This window comes from Cnephaeus nilssonii, assembly GCF_951640355.1.
Source record: "Cnephaeus nilssonii genome assembly, chromosome: 2".
Taxonomy (NCBI): Eukaryota; Metazoa; Chordata; class Mammalia; order Chiroptera; family Vespertilionidae; genus Cnephaeus; species Cnephaeus nilssonii.
This window is the reverse complement of record NC_137073.1, coordinates 29,641,737-29,660,399: the sequence shown is the minus strand read 5'-3', so window position 1 is coordinate 29,660,399 and position 18,663 is coordinate 29,641,737. Positions and strand designations below refer to the sequence as shown.

General features: G+C 41.5%; 1 protein-coding gene across 2 annotated transcripts in view; it reads left to right on the top strand.

The window, feature by feature from the left end:
• Nucleotides 1–18,663, top strand: part of GALNT17 (polypeptide N-acetylgalactosaminyltransferase 17) — a 415,865-nt gene that overhangs the window by 146,613 nt on the left and 250,589 nt on the right. For both annotated transcript variants that reach the window (XM_079796078.1, XM_079796079.1), the window contains one exon: nt 8,361–8,544. In XM_079796078.1, coding sequence (XP_079652204.1) covers nt 8,361–8,544 — 184 coding nt within the window. The remainder of the gene's footprint in view (nt 1–8,360; nt 8,545–18,663) is intronic.

The window sequence follows — 18,663 nt, the reverse complement described above, 5'->3', positions numbered from 1 at the left end:
CCATCTTGTGACATGAGGGTCAATTTGCATATTACCTCTTTATTATATAGGATTCCACTTAGTAAAATTTTATAATTTTCTTTCTATGGTTCAAGTTATGTATATTTTACATTCTGTATTCTGGTTGGTTATGGCTGGGATACAAAACACTATTAGCACGTGAGCCTCTTCATGCCACAGCCCCAAGCACCCTGCCCTTTTAGCGCCCTGGAAGCACCTGCTTCACTGACGTGGCCATTCCCACAGGGGCCTGTTCCACTGCCAGGTCAGATGGCCTTGGCCAGGCTTGCTTTGTCTGTGACGCTCATCAGTGCAGACACTCTTCTTTTTGAATATAAATATGCTAGAATATGTCCTCTTACCCCCTCCTCTTCTCCTAGTAGATTTTTTTTTTCTCTTGGATTTTTAATTTTCTTTCTCGACCTCATTTTGTAACAAATGTTCCCAAATTCAATTTCCAGATTTTATCTCTTGTCATCCATATACTCGACAGTTTTTAATGTGTCAGGCACCGGGTGACCATATCCCTGCCCATAAGGAGAATACCTAGAAGTCTTCTCATGGGGCTGGGAAGATGTTGTATCTGTCAGGATCCTTCAGGAAACAGATGGCACACTCAGAGGGGTGAGTGAAGAGATTTAGCAAAACATTTACAAAGGTTTGGAGCAGAGTTCAGGGAAATCAACAAGGAATGACAAAGAATGGTGAATTTCTCTAGGGCTGGCAACAGAGGAGGAAGGAAGGGAGGGCTGAAGGGGCCACAGGAGGGAGCAGGTGGCATAACAGAGGTTTAGCTGTAACCCTGGGTTGACTCTGGAGGAGGGCTGTCTGATTGCAGCTGGAAGAATGCAGCCTCTGCCATACCAGTGTCCAGCCTGGAGGGAGCTGGGGGAATAAACACCCCGACCTCTCTCTTTCTACCCATCAATCTTCTTAAGGTGTTACCTGTTGGTTGAACCCTGCCCAAAGCAAGGGAACCTTGATGCTGTCTATACAGGTCTCTCTCCTGGGGCATGCAGCGGGGAAAAAGGTGGAGTGGGTAAGGAGAGAAACATGAAGAATATTCACTGTAGGTGCTATGGGACAACTGACCTCAATTTACTCTTCTTCATTTTATCCTCAGCTTCTTGTCCAATAACACCCCTCGGCTCTGCAGCCTTCAGCTAAAATAACTCAGGAGGCAGTGCCTGATGTGGAAGAGGGAATCATGAGTCCTCCCAGGCCTGGTGCCAGGCAGCTACCTCATTCTCTTCCCTTTTTCCCTCTTTGCTTCTTCTTCTTCCCTTTGCCAAATATGACTTCCACGCCTACAAGCTCATATGGTCTGCAGCGGCTGCAACAGCTTCTGGCCAAAGAGCAAAGGGTGCTTTCAGAAAAGAAGGTTCCCTGGTTCAGGAGGCATCTGAACCTGCTCCGGTGGCAAGTTTTCCCAGTGAAGTGAGCCCCGCTGGTGAATTTGAACTCTTATGTATCTTTGCCAACGGTTTCTTGGACCCGCTAAGTAAACACATTAAAATGCCAGTAAAAATTTTTGCTGCTTTGTTGAACCTTTCTGGCAGATTAAATTGGGGGGAAAATGGGAACACGTAGACCACAAAACACATAATTCATAGTTGTCACATCGCACTGTGAGGAGTGATCTTTTTGAGGCTGCTAAGTGGGTGCCTTTCATAATGGAGGAAATAATGACACAGGAAGGCGAAAAGCATCGCACTGGGAACCATCATTCCCTGTGTGTCCTTAGTGGGAAGCATGCTTTCCTAGTCCTCATTCCTATGCCATTTATAACAAATCCCCTCTCCAGCCTCCTGGCCTGCATTGGAAAGGCTGCTGCTGGGAGCGTACTGGGCAAGCTCAACTGAGATGCATTTTAGCTCTGAGGGGGCATTTAATGACTTGGATTGGAAGTTATCTCTTTAGACTGGACAAAAGAAATGCTATTATAATATCAAGGGAAGAAAAGGACGTGCCAAAAACCACACAGATGAAATAAGAAGAAGAATCAGATGTTTTCCACTGAAACTGCTGAGTTAAGTTGAAGGCCAATCTGCCCTATTCCAATAGTTTCCTCCTTGGCTCCTGGGCTCCTTGCTGGCAAGAAAACCACAGAAGGCTTCTGTGGCTTGTGAGCAAAGGCAGCAGGTCCTGGGGAAGGAAAAGGGAAACCCAGGGTGAATGAATAGAAATACATAAAACAAGGAGAAAAACCCACTGTCAGTGGCCTGGTCTCTCCCCTGCCCCCCCTTCCCCCCCCCCCCCCCCCAGTTCCCTGTTCACCATCGGGCGATCGGAGCCTGCCATCTAGGAAAAGGGACCAAGAGGTGGTCAGTGCATTTCATAGTGACTGGTCGAGCAGTTGTTCTGGTTGTTCTGCTGTTAGAGTCAATTTGCATATTACCCTTTTATTATATAGGGTAGTTCATAGATTGTTTGAATCACATATATGTCAGATAATCTTACCTAATAATAGACAAACATGTAAATTGACCGTACCTCCGCTATGCCCACAGCCAATCAGATTGAATATGCAAATTAGAAGGCCAAAGATGGCGGCTGCCCAGCTGCTCCAAGCACGGAGTGGCCAGGCGGGCCAGGACGCCTGCTATGAGAGGGAGGGCGGGGGCGAAGGGATCTACAGGAGCAGAGTGCCGCAGTGAAGACAAGACTGCAGACTTCGGAGTCTGCAGCGAAGACAAAGATGGCAGACTCCGGCCTGAGTTTGCAGCAAAGACGAAGAAGGCAGACTCTGGCCGGAGCGAAGGCCTGGGTCCCTGGTGCTGGAGGAAAACCAGTGCTGGAAGCCAAGGGAAGGAAGGCCTATTGCACGAATCTCTTCGTACAACGGGCCTCTAGTAATTATATAATTTTCCTGAACTTACGATGATTTATTTACTATTCATCATCATGTTTTCAATGCTGGGTTCTTCTTTCCTACAGAATTTCCTGGATATAGTGTGTGTGTGTGTGTGTGTGTGTGTGTGTGTGTGTGTGTGTGTGTTTTGAAGGTTGGAAAGAACATTGCATTCTGTCTCCATTACTTTTGGACAGTCAAATAATTCATCCTTCTGAGCCTCCATTTCTTCATTTCTAAAGTGATCATGGTCATATCTATCCTGCATGTCTAATAGAAAAATGGATATAAAAGCATTGAAAACAATGAAAGCCTAAACAATCCCCATCACTGGGTGGAGAGAGAGGGGTCAAATGGATTTATGAAGATAAGCAGGAAGCTTAATCATTTGATCCATATTGAGACGCTTCTGTAATTCTTTAAGTCTCAGTTCCTTGAAGTCTTGAGCTTCCAATGAAACTTTGATGACAGAACATGCATATAGAGAAGAGAAGAAATAAGCTTTGAAGTATGTGATTCCTACCCTAGATTTGGCCCAAGTGTGCATGAGGAGCGTGGTCAGAGAACACTTCCTGAGTGATGTCTTGTCTTTCTCCTTCTTGCTGCTCAGCATTCCCCCCACCCTTTATCATGGCTACTGCCCCCCCACCCGCCCCCCGCCGATGGCACCAGGTCCAAATCTTGGGCACCTCTGTCATCTGAACTCCATTCAGTGTGTTCCACTGGGCATCTGATCCTATGTGAATGTCCCATGGTTGCCCCATATATGAAACACAGAGAATGCAACTCCTCTTCTCAAACTTACTTCTGTGTGCCCATCCTTGTGAGTGGGTTCACCACCCAGTCCTGCCTCTGGAAACCCAGGCTCACTTCCTTCTTTCCTCTCTCTCATCCTTACATTTGTCTGTCTCCTGCCTTGTGATGGTATCTCTTAGATATTTCCTCAAATCTCACCTTTCCTTTTGATTACCACCACTTCCTGTCTTGGCTGCTGCAAGCGCTCTGGAACTGGTCTCCTTATCTGTCGCCAAGCTCAGGTCTATCCTCCTTTATATCTCCAATTATACCCAGAACCCAGGTCTATCTTCCTTTGCCAGCCATGGAACCTTAAAAAGGTCACTACATTCTCAGACTCAGTGTCATTTGGAAAATAGAGATGATTGTGATACCTTCGTCATGAGGTTGTCAGGAGATTAGATGAGACAATGATAGAGTTTATGTAAAGTGTTTAGCAGGGTGCCCAGCACATAGTAGATACTCAACAAACAGTAATTTTCATTACTGTTAGTGCCTGGGGCCTGTCCTTGCACTATTCACTTTCCAGGTAAAATTCCTAAATCATGCCTCACATCTTGTTACTTGCTTTAGGCACCTTGCTATCCTATATAATAAAAGGCTAATATGCAAATCGACCGAATGGTGGAACGACCGGTCACTATGATGCGCACTGACCACAGGGGGCAGATGATCAATGCAGGAGCTTCCCCCTGGTAGTCAGTGCACTCCCACAGGGGGAGCGCTGCTCAGCCAGAAGCCCTGAGCCAGGCTCACAGCTGGTGAGCACAGCAGTGGTGGTGGGAGCCTCTCCCGCCTCCGTGACAGTGCTAAGGATGTCTGACTGCTGGCTTAGGCCTGCTCCCCGCATTAGTTGGATATCCCCCGAGGGCTTCTGGACTGTGAGAGGGCGCAGGCTGGGCTGAGGGACCCCCTCCCCCCAAGTGCATGGATGTCATGCACCAGGCCCCTAGTATACTGATAAAATTCTAAATATGAGAGGGCTGGGGTTGCATAATAACTTTGTGGGCACTAGGAACTTTGGTCTTCATGGTTTTCTTCCTCCATAAAAATATTATAAATTATATTATGTAACTGCAATGTTATGATTTTAAAAGAAATTTAAACATTTTCCTGGGCCCCTAAAAATATTGGGGGCCCTAGGCACTGTGTCTCTCTTTTTCTTCCTTGTGGTATTTTTATTATTGGTTCCTGGTTTGTTTAATTGCTTTATGTTCAGAGATTATCTGTAAGAGAGGGTGAGACTTTTCTGTAGCCTGTCAGTTGTTTAAATGTCCCATGTGTCCTTGTAGGGAACATGCACTTATTAAGAAGCCAGGTGCAGGATGCATTAGATCAAGATTGTCAATTTTGTTCAGTTCCTCTGTATTTTTGCTAAATTTTTGTCCTTCTGATCTGTTGAATACTCAGATATGTATTAATATTTCTCACTATGATTGTGCTTTTGTTGACTTTTCCTTGTAATGTGGTCAGTTTTTACCATATGTAATTTGAAGCTATGTTGCTAGGCACACGATAGTTTATAATTCTTTCTAGCTTCCCAGGAGATTGTTACTTTACCATTATGTAATGACTTTATTTATCCCCACAAGGCTGTTTGCCCTAAACCCTATTTTATCTGATATTAAGAGAGCCACTCCATCTTCCTTTTGGTAAGTATTTGCCTGGTATATATTTTCTCTATCAATTTGCACTTTTTTCCCCTTTTTGTGATACTCATTGTGTTAGTTTTATGTAGTTTCTATAACAATTCCCCACAATCTTGGTGGCTTAAAATAACAGAAATATATTGTCTCACAGTTTTGTAGGCTAGAAAATAAAAATCAAGGTGTTGGCCAGGCTATGCTCCCTCTGAAGTTTCTAGGAAAGAGTCCTTCCAAGCCTCTTCTAGCTTCTGGGAGTTGTTGAAAGACCTTGGCATTCCTTGGCTTGCAGCTGCATCATCCAGTTTCTACCTCTGTCATCAAATGGTTTTCTTTCTTCTGTGTGACTGTCTCCATCTCTTTTTCTCTTCTTATAAGGACACCAGTAACCTTAATTTGATTACATATACAAAGACCCTATATCCAAATAGGTTCCCAAACCAGGTTTTGGGTAAATAGGAACCTTTACCTTCATAATTGAAAATTCTTATGAAACATTTAAGGCATAAAAAAGTCTCATGTCTTGTGCATGTATAAGCCCTAACACTCCAGCCTTTTGTTAATAAGAAATCCATCCTTCATCTTATCCCAGCAGGTACAGTCTCAACTCAGATTTTAACTTACCTCTGGGAGTTTCCCTTTCTTTCTTGCAAGCTCTGCTATGTATTCAAAATGTTTTCAAAGTTTTTTAAAAAATATATTTTTATTGCTTTTGGAGAGGAAGGGTGAGGGAGAGATAAATAGAAACATCAATGATGTAGTCACTCCCCATTCCCTCCACTAATCCCCTCAGCCCTTAGCATATATTAATCTATGTGCCTCTACAGATTTGCATATTCTGTACATTTCATGTAAATATGACCATACAATGTGTGGCATTGGCTGACTAGCTTTGTTTATTTGGCATAATGTTTTTAAGGTTCATCCATGTTGTAGCATATATCACTCTTTTATTCTTTTGTATTGCCAAATAATATCCCATTTTATGGTGCCGCGACCTTCACAGCGGGATTCAGGATCTGAAGGAGGGGCCGCTGCACAAATGAAAATGCTATACAAGAAATATGAATTTAGAAGACATTGGGGGCCAGGTGGAGCCTCTTTCTTGAAGAGACACACTGACTTCTGGCCTGGTCCACTATTTATTTACTTGAATACACATTTTCCCTTTAGCAATGCATACAGGCATATCAAAGGTAAAGTTTGGTAAACAGTAAAAGGACTATCAGGTTAGGGAATTGCCTTGAGCCACCGCTATCTCTGTGCTTAGCATCAGCCCTGCTAACACCCAAGATCCATCAGCCTTCCGCGTTCCTTGGTGCACTCTCATAACAGTATTGGCAATGGTGGCTTCTTGCAGTATGGATATACCACATTTTATTTATCCATTCATCAATTAATGGACATTTAGCTATATGAATTCTGCTGCTTTGAACATTTGTGCACGAGTTTTTGTGTAGGCATATATTTTCATTTATTTTGGACATATACCTAGTAATGGACTTGCTGGGTCATGTGGTAAGTATGTTTAGCATTTTGAAGAACTGCCAAACTATTTTCCAAAGTACCTGCACCATTCTACATCCCGCTAGTAATGTCGTTTTAAAACCCAACTCATGTTTATACTGGACATGGGAAGAGTTCTTGTAGATTTTTTGAGCATGGTGAAGGTGATGTTTTTGGAATTGCACATTAATGTGGAATGAGAGATTAGAGACCAGGAAGCTGGTAGGAGGTGCTGCAGTAATCAAATTCTCAGTTGCTGGTGCCTGTATTGGGATGGTGGCAGGCAGGAAATATGTCAGGGTTCCCAAAGAGCATAGTTGACAGTGGAGATGATTCTCAGGCAGAAAAATAATTTTCACCTAAGTTCAACTCTGAAATATTCGCTCAACCTTTGCTTTCTAATCTTGGTATTACAGAAAATAAATACCTGTTTTTAGAGAAGCAGAAAAGGGAATGAATACAAGTCTTGCCATTATGTGATAGAGGACCATGTGACTGGAGCAGATCTGTGGGTCTATGATTTACATGGAATTCCTTGGAGGTTGCATCCTCCTAGGCTAAGTGGGCTGCCAACTGTGAAGGCTGAGGGAGACATCTACAACCCTAGTCCATGTTTTTCCTACCAGTGGCAGCAGTGAGACTTTTGTGGATATAGTTCTGCGTGCATGTGCGTGTGTGCATGTATTGTGTGTGTGTGTGTGTGTGTGTGTGTGTGTGTGTGTGTGTACTGAGTAGCTTGGGCATTTGAAATGGCCAAAGGGAATGAGAGCTCTTAGCAGCAAGTTTTCTAGCTGAGTAGTAAAACCGCCCATAGCTCTAGGATTTAAAAATTGCCCATGAAGCTGTTCATCATGTAATGGGACAATAGTTGTAAAGCTGCCACCATCCGGGAACTTGCAGTTGCTCAGTGAGGCTTGTTACTGGGGCCTCCTACTCTACTTGGCACAGTTATCACCCGTATGGTTTTTTCCCGCTGTAATTTATTCTCAAGCATTTTGTATTTCCTTTGCCATTTAGATGAAATTTAAATAAAACCTTTAGGTAAAGAACCATGTCAGGCTGTTACACACATTAAACTCACGATAAAAGCAATCTGTATATCGTTCTTTGTTCAAATGAAGTAAGAACACCTGCATTTTTGCAGTTTTCTGTTACCAGCTCTTCTTATCTAGTGTTATATGGGGTGTCTCTGGGCCTTGCTAGCCTGTTGTAATAGCCCCTTGGAGAGAGGAAAACAGGCATGAATAATAGCCCCCGTTCTGTCCCACTTCCTGTGTCCCCCTTGGTTACCACTCTGGGCAGTCTCTTTTATAGATCCCAGTTCTCAAAAAGGGAGAGGGTTTAGGTAACAAGACCTAAACCCACAACTCATCTTTGCCTTGCCCCTCCTCTCAGTTCTTACTGTAGATGTGCTCAGAGCATATTCCCAAGACTGATCAAATGAGAACATAATTCTTTCCATGACAGGTAATGTTAAAATTTCCATTGAAGCTGCATCTGAGCTTGAGTGACATATCATGATATAGTGGTTTTCAAATAATTCTTTTTTCCCCTCCTTTTTCTAGGCTTATCCAAATCCCTTGGGCTCATTGAAGGTTATGGTGGGCGGGGCAAAGGGGGCCTTCCTGCTACCCTTTCCCCAGCTGAAGAGGAAAAAGCCAAGGGACCCCATGAGAAGTATGGCTACAATTCCTACCTCAGTGAAAAAATCTCGCTGGATCGTTCCATCCCGGATTATCGTCCCACCAAGTAAGTTCTGGTTCAGTCATTCAGAAGAGATCCCTTGATCCTATGGGTGGACAAAGACCCCAGTCTGTGACATCTTCTGATGTCATTTGTAACTAGTGACTAGCTTTTATCTCATTCTCCTCCACAACCAATAAACTGAGTACTGTTGATTGTGAAATATTAGCTAAATGAAACATTTGATTTGTATAAAAGCAACCCAGAAACATATAGAAATGTCTGCAATACAAAAAGTTTTCAATAAAAATCAGAAATTACCGTGATCTCATTACATAGAGACAGCAACTGGTAAAGTCTGTCTTCAAGTCTATTTTCTCTACAGATTATGAGAATATGATATCTTGTTTTACCTCTTTTTTTCATTTAACATTATTTCATGAGCATTTTCTGATGTTACTAGTTATGATCATTATTTCCATTGCTTGGGACTTTGATTTTTCATTATTATAAGTAACACTTCGATGACTAGCTTCCCATTCAAGTCTTTATGTGTATTGATAAGATATTTATTATCTTAATTCACATTTCTAAAAGTATATTCCTTGGATCACATTGTAGGAATATTTTTGGAGGCTCTAGACACATATTGTGATATTTTCCTCCAAAAAGTTTATAGCAACCTCTACTCCTTTTAGAATTTTAATTGACCCTTCCAAAATAGGGTGCTGCCATTTAAAAAAATGCCTTGCCAAGCTGATAGATGAGAAAGTACATCCAGGGTTGTTTCTATTCTTTTGTCTGAGATTCTTACCATTTAAACAGTTTGTTTGGCATCTTGATTGTCTTATGAAAGTTCTTTTTTCTATGCCCTCAGATTTAAGAATTATTTGTTTTCTCCTTGTGAAATAGAGAAAAGAAATTGCTCATAGAATCAAGATGCTGGAGGGAAAACCTATTTTCTAAGCAGGAGTCCGCCTTGGCCTCTCAAAAAGATTTTTTGTTTCCAGTTAGGTTTGTAGTGTCTCTCTTTTTCTATTCAGAGTGTGCCGTTGTTTTGAGCAGATTATTTCTTTTTCAAATGGGTTTTGTACAAATCAGTTAAGTATCCTGTTTGCTGAGAAAAATAGATTTGAGATAAAGAAAATTATCTTAAATGGATTTAAAATTGCAGGATTCACCATGGAACCTGTTAACTCTCTCTCCCTGCCTAATAAGCATATATTCATTTGAATAACTAGGAAAAATATACATCACCCCTGTTGGAAGCTGTTTTGTATTCCTGGACTTTTGCTCTTAAAAACATCTGGCTGTTTTCATTTTCTGGTACTCTCTGATTAGCCTTCCTTATTTGGACTTTGGCAAATAAACAGAGTCCTGTTTTTTCCACTCCTATAAGAATAAAAATGCCTCCAACATGAAGCTACTGGAAATGGGTCAGTTGAACAAATATTAGTGAGCACCTATCGTGAGCCAGATGTTTTTCCCCACACTAGATAGAGGCAGGACATTGGATAAGACACAGTCCTTGCCTACTTACTATTTGTCTAGGGAGGGAGACAGATGTGCAGGCAGATTAATTCAGCACAATATGGTCTTTATGGTGTGTATCAGGCCAGAGATATACATAGCATGTACAGGGAGGATATGGGAAAGATTCCTGCTTAAGATGGTGTCTGAGCTTAATTTTGAAGGGCCAATAAAGGTTGGAAAGTTGAAGAATGGAGAGGGATAAGGGCAGACCAGGCAGGGGAACAGCAAGATCAGAGTTCGGGGTGCAAATAAAAATATGGTGTGCTCAGGGAAGAATGTACGGGTCCATAGTGCTCTGTAGTATAGCATGGTGGCTTGAGCATGCCACTTATTTCTGATCACTCCTGAAATTTCACTAATAATAAAGGACTAGAGAAGATGGCAACTTCTAAGGGACAACTAGACAGACAGTGACAGTGGGGAAGAGTCACCTACAAAGTTTTAGAAGATGGCAAGAGGATGGATGAAAGGTAGCTGACAGCAAACTGGATGAGGCTGAGACCCAACTGCCTGCATATGGTGGTAAGAGCAAAAGAATGTAGCCTAATCATACCTCAGAATGCCAGAGACCCGGAAATGGGAGGTTCTGGGTACTTCTGATGGCTGGGAGGTAGATTTGAATAGAAGGATTGCAGTTTGATCTTTGGATCCTTTCTCCAACTCTGCACAACCAGAGTCGATCCTTTTCTACCCAGTGGAATATGGGAGGATTCATCTCTGGAGAAGGTGAACTCTGGGCTTTAGTTCATAAGATGTAGCCTAGGTCAGAGGATAAGGCTGCATACTAAATGGGAACACTCTCAACCTCATTATCCCTCAAGACTTTTATAACTTCACAGTCAGGTATTTGAAGAAACTACTCTGAGGAAACCATCTAGCTTAAGAAAAAGGCCAATAGACATGAGAGTTGGGGGTATACTCCCCAAATGTTTGGGTTCTGCTCATGAACCATTAGTAAGTTATGCCTGTTGTAAGACTTCATCCAACTATTCATAACTGTTTTAATCTAAAATAAGAAATGAGAGTGAGGATCCCTAGACATCTCAGGAGAGTCTCTGTTATAAAAGGCCTTAGCCACAGAAAAAAATAGAAAACATATTTGGAGGAAACAGAGATTACAAACTTTATAACTCATGACATAGAGATATCATGTCCTGACATAGAAATGTGTTTTGTTTGCAAAACAAGAGTCGAGTGCTATGTTAAAGTAATAATCAGAGAACAAAAAGTAAATCTTGGAAGTTATAAATGAGATAGAAATAAATAATGTAATAAAAGGTTGAAAGACAGCATTGAGGAAGTCTTCTGGAAGACAAAAAAAAAAAAATAGGAGAGAAAAGACTTGAAAAGAATTAGATCAGTCCAGCAGGTTCGAGATCAACTAATAAGAATGTCAGAGGGGAACAGAGAAAATAGAAGAAAATTATCAGAGAAATGATACAGGAAAATTTCCCAGAACTCTAGAGTTTTCAGAATGGAAAGTCTCACCCAGGATCTACATGATGAGTGAAAGGGAAATAATTAAGCCCAGACTAAGAAATGTAAATTAAAAATTTCAGAACAGCATGGATGAAGAGACAGTCCTAAAAGCTTTCAGAGAGAAAGGTGACTCAAATACAGTTGGTATTGGATTTCTCAGTAGCAACAGTAAAAAACTAGGAGGCAAGTTTTTAAACAGCATTTTCAACTTATAATTCTAGAGTTAACCATATAATAGTTTGTGCCAAGAGCAAGCAGAAAGTAAATACATTACATTTATCTAGGGTCTCAACAGGTTTACCTTCTCTGCATCTGTTTTCAGGAAACTACTCAAGTATATGCTCCAGTAAAACAAGGGAGTAAAATAAGAAAGAGAATGATAATAGGAATGAGGGAATGGGATTCAAACAAGAGAATACTAAAAACAGATCCCAGAGAGATGATGAAGGGCTGTCCAGGGTAACATTTCAGGGTGATCCCGTAGGCCAAGGGATCAACCATTTCACATTAGGATAGGAGGATGAGGGTTATAAGAGGAATGTATACAAGGGGGGAGGGGGGCAGGAGATATAATTGTTTAATTACTTTGTTTTTTACTGTATTAAGATTTTAAAAATTTATTTTTATTGAGGTATAATTGACATACAACATTTTATTTATTTCAGGTATAATGATTTGATATTTGTCGACATTGCAAAATGATCACCACAATAAGTCTAGTTAAAATTTGTCATCATAATAGCTACAGAATTTTTTTTCTTGTAATGAGAACTTGAAGATAGAATCTTTTAGCAACATTCAAATATGCAATACAGTATTATTAACTGTAGTCACCATGGTGTACATTACTACTCCATGACGTATTTATTTTGTAACTAGAAATTTGTATCTTTTAACTCTCTTGACCCATTTCTCTCACCCCTCCACCCCATGCCTCTGGCAATCACCAATCTTCTTCTTCTTCTTCTTCTTCTTCTTCTTCTTCTTCTCCTTCTCCTTCTCCTTCTCCTCCTTCTCCTCCTTCTCCTCCTTCTCCTCCTTCTCCTCCTTCTCCTCCTTCTCCTCCTTCTCCTCCTTCTCCTCCTTCTCCTCCTTCTCCTCCTTCTCCTCCTTCTCCTCCTTCTCCTCCTTCTCCTCCTTCTCCTCCTTCTCCTCCTTCTCCTCCTTCTCCTCCTTCTCCTCCTTCTCCTCCTTCTCCTCCTCCTCCTCCTTCTTCTTCTTCTTCTTCTTCTTCTTCTTCTTCTTCTTCTTCTTCTTCTTCTTCTTCTTCTTCTTCTTCTTCTTCTTCTTCTTCTCCTTCTTCTCCTCCTTCTTCTTCTTCTTCTTCTTCTTCTTCTTCTTCTTCTTCTTCTTCTTCTTCTTCTTCTTCTTCTTCTTCTTCTTCTTCTTCTTCTTCTTCTTCTTCTTGTATATATGAGATCGTTTGTTGTTGTTAGATTCCTTATATAGTAGTAAGTGAGATCATATGGTACTTGTCTTTTTCTCACTTATATCACCTAGTATAATGCCCTCAAGGTCCATCCATGATGTTGCAATGGCAAATTTTCATTCTTTTTTTAAAATATATTTTATTGATTTTTTTTTTTTTTTTTTTTACAGAGAGGAAGGGAGAGGGATAGAGAGTTAGAAGCATGGATGAGAGAAAAACAGCGATCAGCTGCTTCCTGCACACCTCCTACTGGGGATGTGCCCGCAACCCAGGTACATGCCCTTGACCGCAATCGAACCTGGGACCTTTTTGTCCGCAGGCTGACGCTCTATCCACTGAGCCAAACCGGTCAGGGCAAATTTTCATTATTTTTTATGGCTGAATAATATTCCCGTGTGTGTGTGTGTGTGTGTGTGTGTGTGTATCACATATTATTTTTCTATTCACCTATCAATGGACACTTAGGTTTCCATCTTGGCTATTGTAAATGATGCTGCAATGAGCATGAGGGTGCATACATCTTTTTGAATTAGTGTTTGGGTTTCTTTCAGTAAATACCCAGAAGTGGAATTTCTGGGTCATATGGTGGTTCTATTTTACTCTTTGAAGCACATTTATACTGTTTTCCATAGTGGCTGCACCAATTTACATCCCCACCAACAGTGCCCAAGGGTTGCCTTTTCTCCACATCCTTACCAACACTTACTATTTCTTGTCTTTTTAAAATAGCCATTCTAACAGGTGTGAAGTGATATCTCATTATGGTTTTGATTTGCATTTCCCTGATGATTAGTAATAATTGAGCATCTTTTCAGGTACCGCTTGGCCATCTGTATGTCTTCTTTGGAAAAATTCAGATCCTCTGCTCATTTTTAAATCAGATATTTTGTGTTTGCTATTGAATTGTAGGACTTTTTAAAATATATTTTGGAAATTAACCTCTTATCAGATATATGGTTTGCAAATAGTTTTTTTCCATTCATTAGATTGCCTTTTTATTTTGTTGATGGTTTCCTTTGCTGTGTAGAAGCCTTTTAGTTTGATGTAGGCCCACTTGTTTATTTTTTCTTTGGTTGCATTTGCAAGATATTTTTAACCATTCTTTCTAAAAGTTTGGGACTGAATTAGTGATAGTCACAGAAAAAAAATTTGTGAAAAAGCAAAGCAATTATTACCTACACAACAAAACAAAATTTTCTCAAGAAAGGAATTGCAATTCCATAGACTCTGTGGCTCAGCTATAAAAAATATAGTCATACAAATGTAAACAATGGATAATTGTTTAACTACTAATTATGATATAACTATATTGAAAGAGGAAGGAGACGGAATGGGTGTGTGAGTGGGTGGTATAAGAAAATTAAATCTTAATCTTCAGAAACAAAATCAATTGAAAATATCTAAAATTTAAACATCAAGAAATAGTAGCACAATCATTGTTATTAAGAAATTGAGATTGGAAAAGTGGGTTGAGACTATGCATGTTTTGTTTTAATAAAACAGAAGTTTAAGCTATAAATGTAAATCTATACCAAAAAATTAAGCACAAGATTGGAAGGGTGAAAGTAGGGTAGAAGAAAGAGCTGGAGATCTAGATTGGATGACATGGCCACATTTGCCTTTTTAGATTAATTGGGCAGCTCTGTGGAGGAGGAATTTGAAGGGGAAATTAGAGATAAATTTGAGAGCTTGCCCACAGGCCACACATGATGACCAGGGGCACCATTGTAATTGTAGGCTTCATAGCAGACATTACCAAATTAATCTTTTTAATTGCAAGTTAATCCTTGCTGTCCAAGAGTGGGAAAGGCCTTGCCTGTAGAAGCTGCTTTTTTTATATTTGAGCGCTGGGGATGGGTAGGGGGCAGCTGTCGGGCCAGAGTGGCTGTTTTCTTCTTCCCTTGCAGGTCCAGGCCCAGGAGAAATTACACCCCAATGGGCAAGATCCTTCATGTGAAGCCCCCCAAAAGCTCTTCCATGTTTAGAGGATTTAAATTCTATTGCAAATTTTATGCAAAATCTCATGTTGATTTAATTATTATTGTTTTATCATTAGACTACTCCTGAGAAATTTGTTTTACTCTTATTAATACGAGTGAATTTTTAGGCAGTAGTAGGATTAACCATTTGCTTGTCGTAGTTCATGCAAATGGTTTCCAATATGCTGTTTTTCCTTTTACTTTAATTTTGTGATTTTTTTTCCCTTCCACTGGACAGATACTTCAAATTGGTTGAATCCCAAACTGTTGATCTTTCCGTTTTCCTTTCTTCACTGCTTCAAAGCTGAGGAAGATGCCATCCCTCAGAATACTTATAAATATTATATTCTGCTCTGTGTGGCTGTTCCCTGTCTCTCATATTTCACTCCTCCATCCATCTAGAGTTTATTTTGAAAGTACACGGTGTGTATCTTTTGTTTAAAATGTTTGCCCACATTGTTTCAAAGCGGCTGTTTCAAAACCATTTTTGTAAATACCCTTTTCTCTTATTTGGAGGTGCTAAAAATAATATTTTTTTGTGTTTGTTATATTTCAGTGGGCTTATTTTATAGACTCTATGCTATTCCTTTGGTATATATTTCTTTTCAAAATTATTTTTATTGTTTAAAGTATTACAAATAGTAGAACATATATCTCCTTTTTCCCCTATTGACCTCCCTGTAGCCTCCCCCACCCACCCAGCACATGCCCTCACCCCCCTAGTGTATGTGTCCATTGGTTATACTTACATGCATGCATACAAATCATTTGGTTGATCTCTTACCACCCCCCCAAACCTCCCCTGCCTTCCTGCTGAAGGGTAACAGTCTGTTCCATGCTTCTTTGTCTCTTTATCTATTTTTGTTCATTAGTTTATGATGTTCATTATATTCCACAAATGAGTGAGATCATGTGATATTTATCTTTCTCTGACTGGCTTATTTCGCTTAGCGCAATGCTTTCCAGTACCATCCATGCTGTTGCAAGTGGTAAGAATTCCTTCTTTTTTACAGCAGCATAGTATTCCACTGTGTAGATGTACCATAGTTTTCTAATCCAGCCTAAGTGCCCATCAGCAGATGAGTGGATTAAAAAACTGTGGTATATATTTCTTTTCTTTAATTCTTAAAAAATATTAAAAACTAGAGGCCGGTGCATGAAATTCATGCACTCGGGGCGAGTGGGGGGTGTCCCTCAGCCCATATTGTGTGCACACAGAGGTTAGCCAGCTGGGGAAGGGACCACAGGAGCTCTCCAGGGCATGTCCAGCCTATCTCGCTTAGTCCCAATCGGCTGGACCCCAGCAGCAAGCTAACCTACCGGTTGGAGCATCTGCCCCCTGGTGGTCAGTGCACATCATAGCGACTGGTCGGCCAGTCGACTCTCTGCCCCCTGGTGGTCAGTGCACATCATAGCAAGCAGTTGAGTGGCCTTAGCATATAATTAGCATATTACGCTTTGATTGGTTGACTGGACGACCAGGCACTTAGCATATTAGGCTTTTATTATATAGGATGGCTTTTGAGTGAAGCCTCCAACCTGCCAGGCACTGTGCTGGCAGCCTGAAGAGGAGCACGGTGCATCTGGGCTTCCTAGGAAATCCGAGAGAGGGGATGGCCGCCACTGTCCACAGTCCTGGGGTTGCGCACAGAGGGCCCTAGCACCTAAGACAAGGGAATGCGCCCTCCTAGTAGAAGCAACTGATGGCACAGAAGTGACCTTGGTCTTAAGGGTGAGGGGAATTTTCCCTCCAAAGAGAACATAGGGCATTTGAGAGAGAAGCGTGAGTGCAGGAGGAGTACTGGAAACGATCTTGGATTTGGGGGTTAGGGGAACAGCACAGAATCTTGTGGCTCAGCTCAGTTTCCAGAGTGAACTGTGGAAGAGGCTGGGGATAGGGGGAGCCCTGCAAAGCACCTCATGTGCCAGCCTGTGTTAGGCACATACTTTATCATTTCAATGGACACCAATGAAGGCTGTGAGGCAAGATGGTATTATTGTTACCCTCTGATTTTTAAAAATTATGACTAATTGTGGGAGAAATGTGGGGGATAGCTTAGAGGAGATGAAGGCTGCTGGCAGGATGGCTAAATATAAGTCTTTTCTTTATCCACCCAACCTTTGCCGAGTGTCAGCTATATGTGAGGCACTGCACTGTGGGGAGAGAGAGAGAGACTTCTAATGACACAGCGGATGCTTTATAATGATCGCGTGTCTTTCACGGCGGTTATTTCTCTGTAACAAACCAGGGACTAAGAAGAGGTGGAGTGGAATGGCTAGATTCAAGAAAAATTTTCGGAGGATCAGCAAGATGAGACAAGTAATTGGATATGGGTGAAGTGGGTGCAATCAGAGGTTTCTAGCTTGGGAGACAAAGGGGGAGTTCATTCCTTAACCAGGAGGGAGACCCCTGCAGAGGTCCTTGTTTTGTGGGGAAGATCGCTGTTCTGCTTGGCTGGGGTTCCCCATAGTTACAGATTTATTGAGGTCACAACAGGAGACGAATCTCTTCAGCTTCATTCATTATTTGGCTGTGTGTGAGTCAGAAGGTAAAATTTGGTGACACCAGAAGCTAGGCAAGGCTTTAAAAAACTCTACTCCTTTCCTGTGCTGACATATACCGTCTTGTATCATAAAACGGCATATTAATGATCTGCTTGCCCAATTATTTTGTAATGTGGGGGAGGAACCCCTGGCAGCACAGAAATCTGTGTGTATTAAAGCCACTGCGGAGGTCCCTGAACACGTTTTATGGCTTGCCTCCAGTTTCCAGACTGCGCAGGTAATTTATGGACAGTTTCTACTACTGTTATCTTCAATTTCTCCTTTGGCCTCGTGCTTATAAATCCAGACGTCAAGTTTCTTTGGAATTCATTTCGCTTCACGCAGACAGTCTCCTCTTCCCTTTATTGCCATAAACTCTAACCTGTTAAATTCCAGCAGTGCCTGCTTTGGACACAGGCAGCGTGAGATGCCTGTGGACCGTCTTCATGTCGCGTCCGGCGGACAGCTGCATGTTTGGGTCTGGAGGTCAGGATGATGGCTGGACTGACCATGGGGATTTGGGAGTCATCCATGCCCAGTGGGTGTTTTAGGTTGAGACTGTGTGTATGTGAGTTGTGTGCCTATGTGAGTTACGGTGTTAGATAAAATTGAGTGAAATGAATCTACTCATCGGTCAGTACCCAACTCAAGTTTTCCCTCCTCCCTGAAAAGGAAGCATCTGATCATGAAAGCTGCAACAGGGCTTCTTCTGTGTGTTTGTTTTCTTTTTTTTTTTTTTTTACAGAGAGGAAGGGAGAGGGATAGAGAGTTAGAACCATCGATGAGAGAGAAACATCAATCAGCTGCCTCCTGCACACTCCCTACTGGGTATGTGCCCGCAACCCAGGTACATGCCCATCGAACCCGGGACCCTTGAATCCGCAGGCTGATGCTCTATCCACTGAGCCAAACTGGTTAGGGCTGTGTGTTTGTTTTCTGAATCATTTCTTGAGTAGGAGATTCCTGTGGGTCATAAGTTGGCTTTCATATAGAATGAAAGAACCTTAATGATAGTCAAGGATCCTGTGTTAACCTTTCTTTTCCACAGCGGTCAGCACAGAAGGTAAATTCTTGTTGGTTGAAATAATGAATAGGTGCCTGCTTAGGAGTGTCTCTGAATCACTAACCACAATAATAATTCCCTTTTATTGACTGCCTCTTATGTGTTTGTCACTGTGCTGCATGTTTTATTGATCTCATTTAAATTTAACCGCTCTCTGA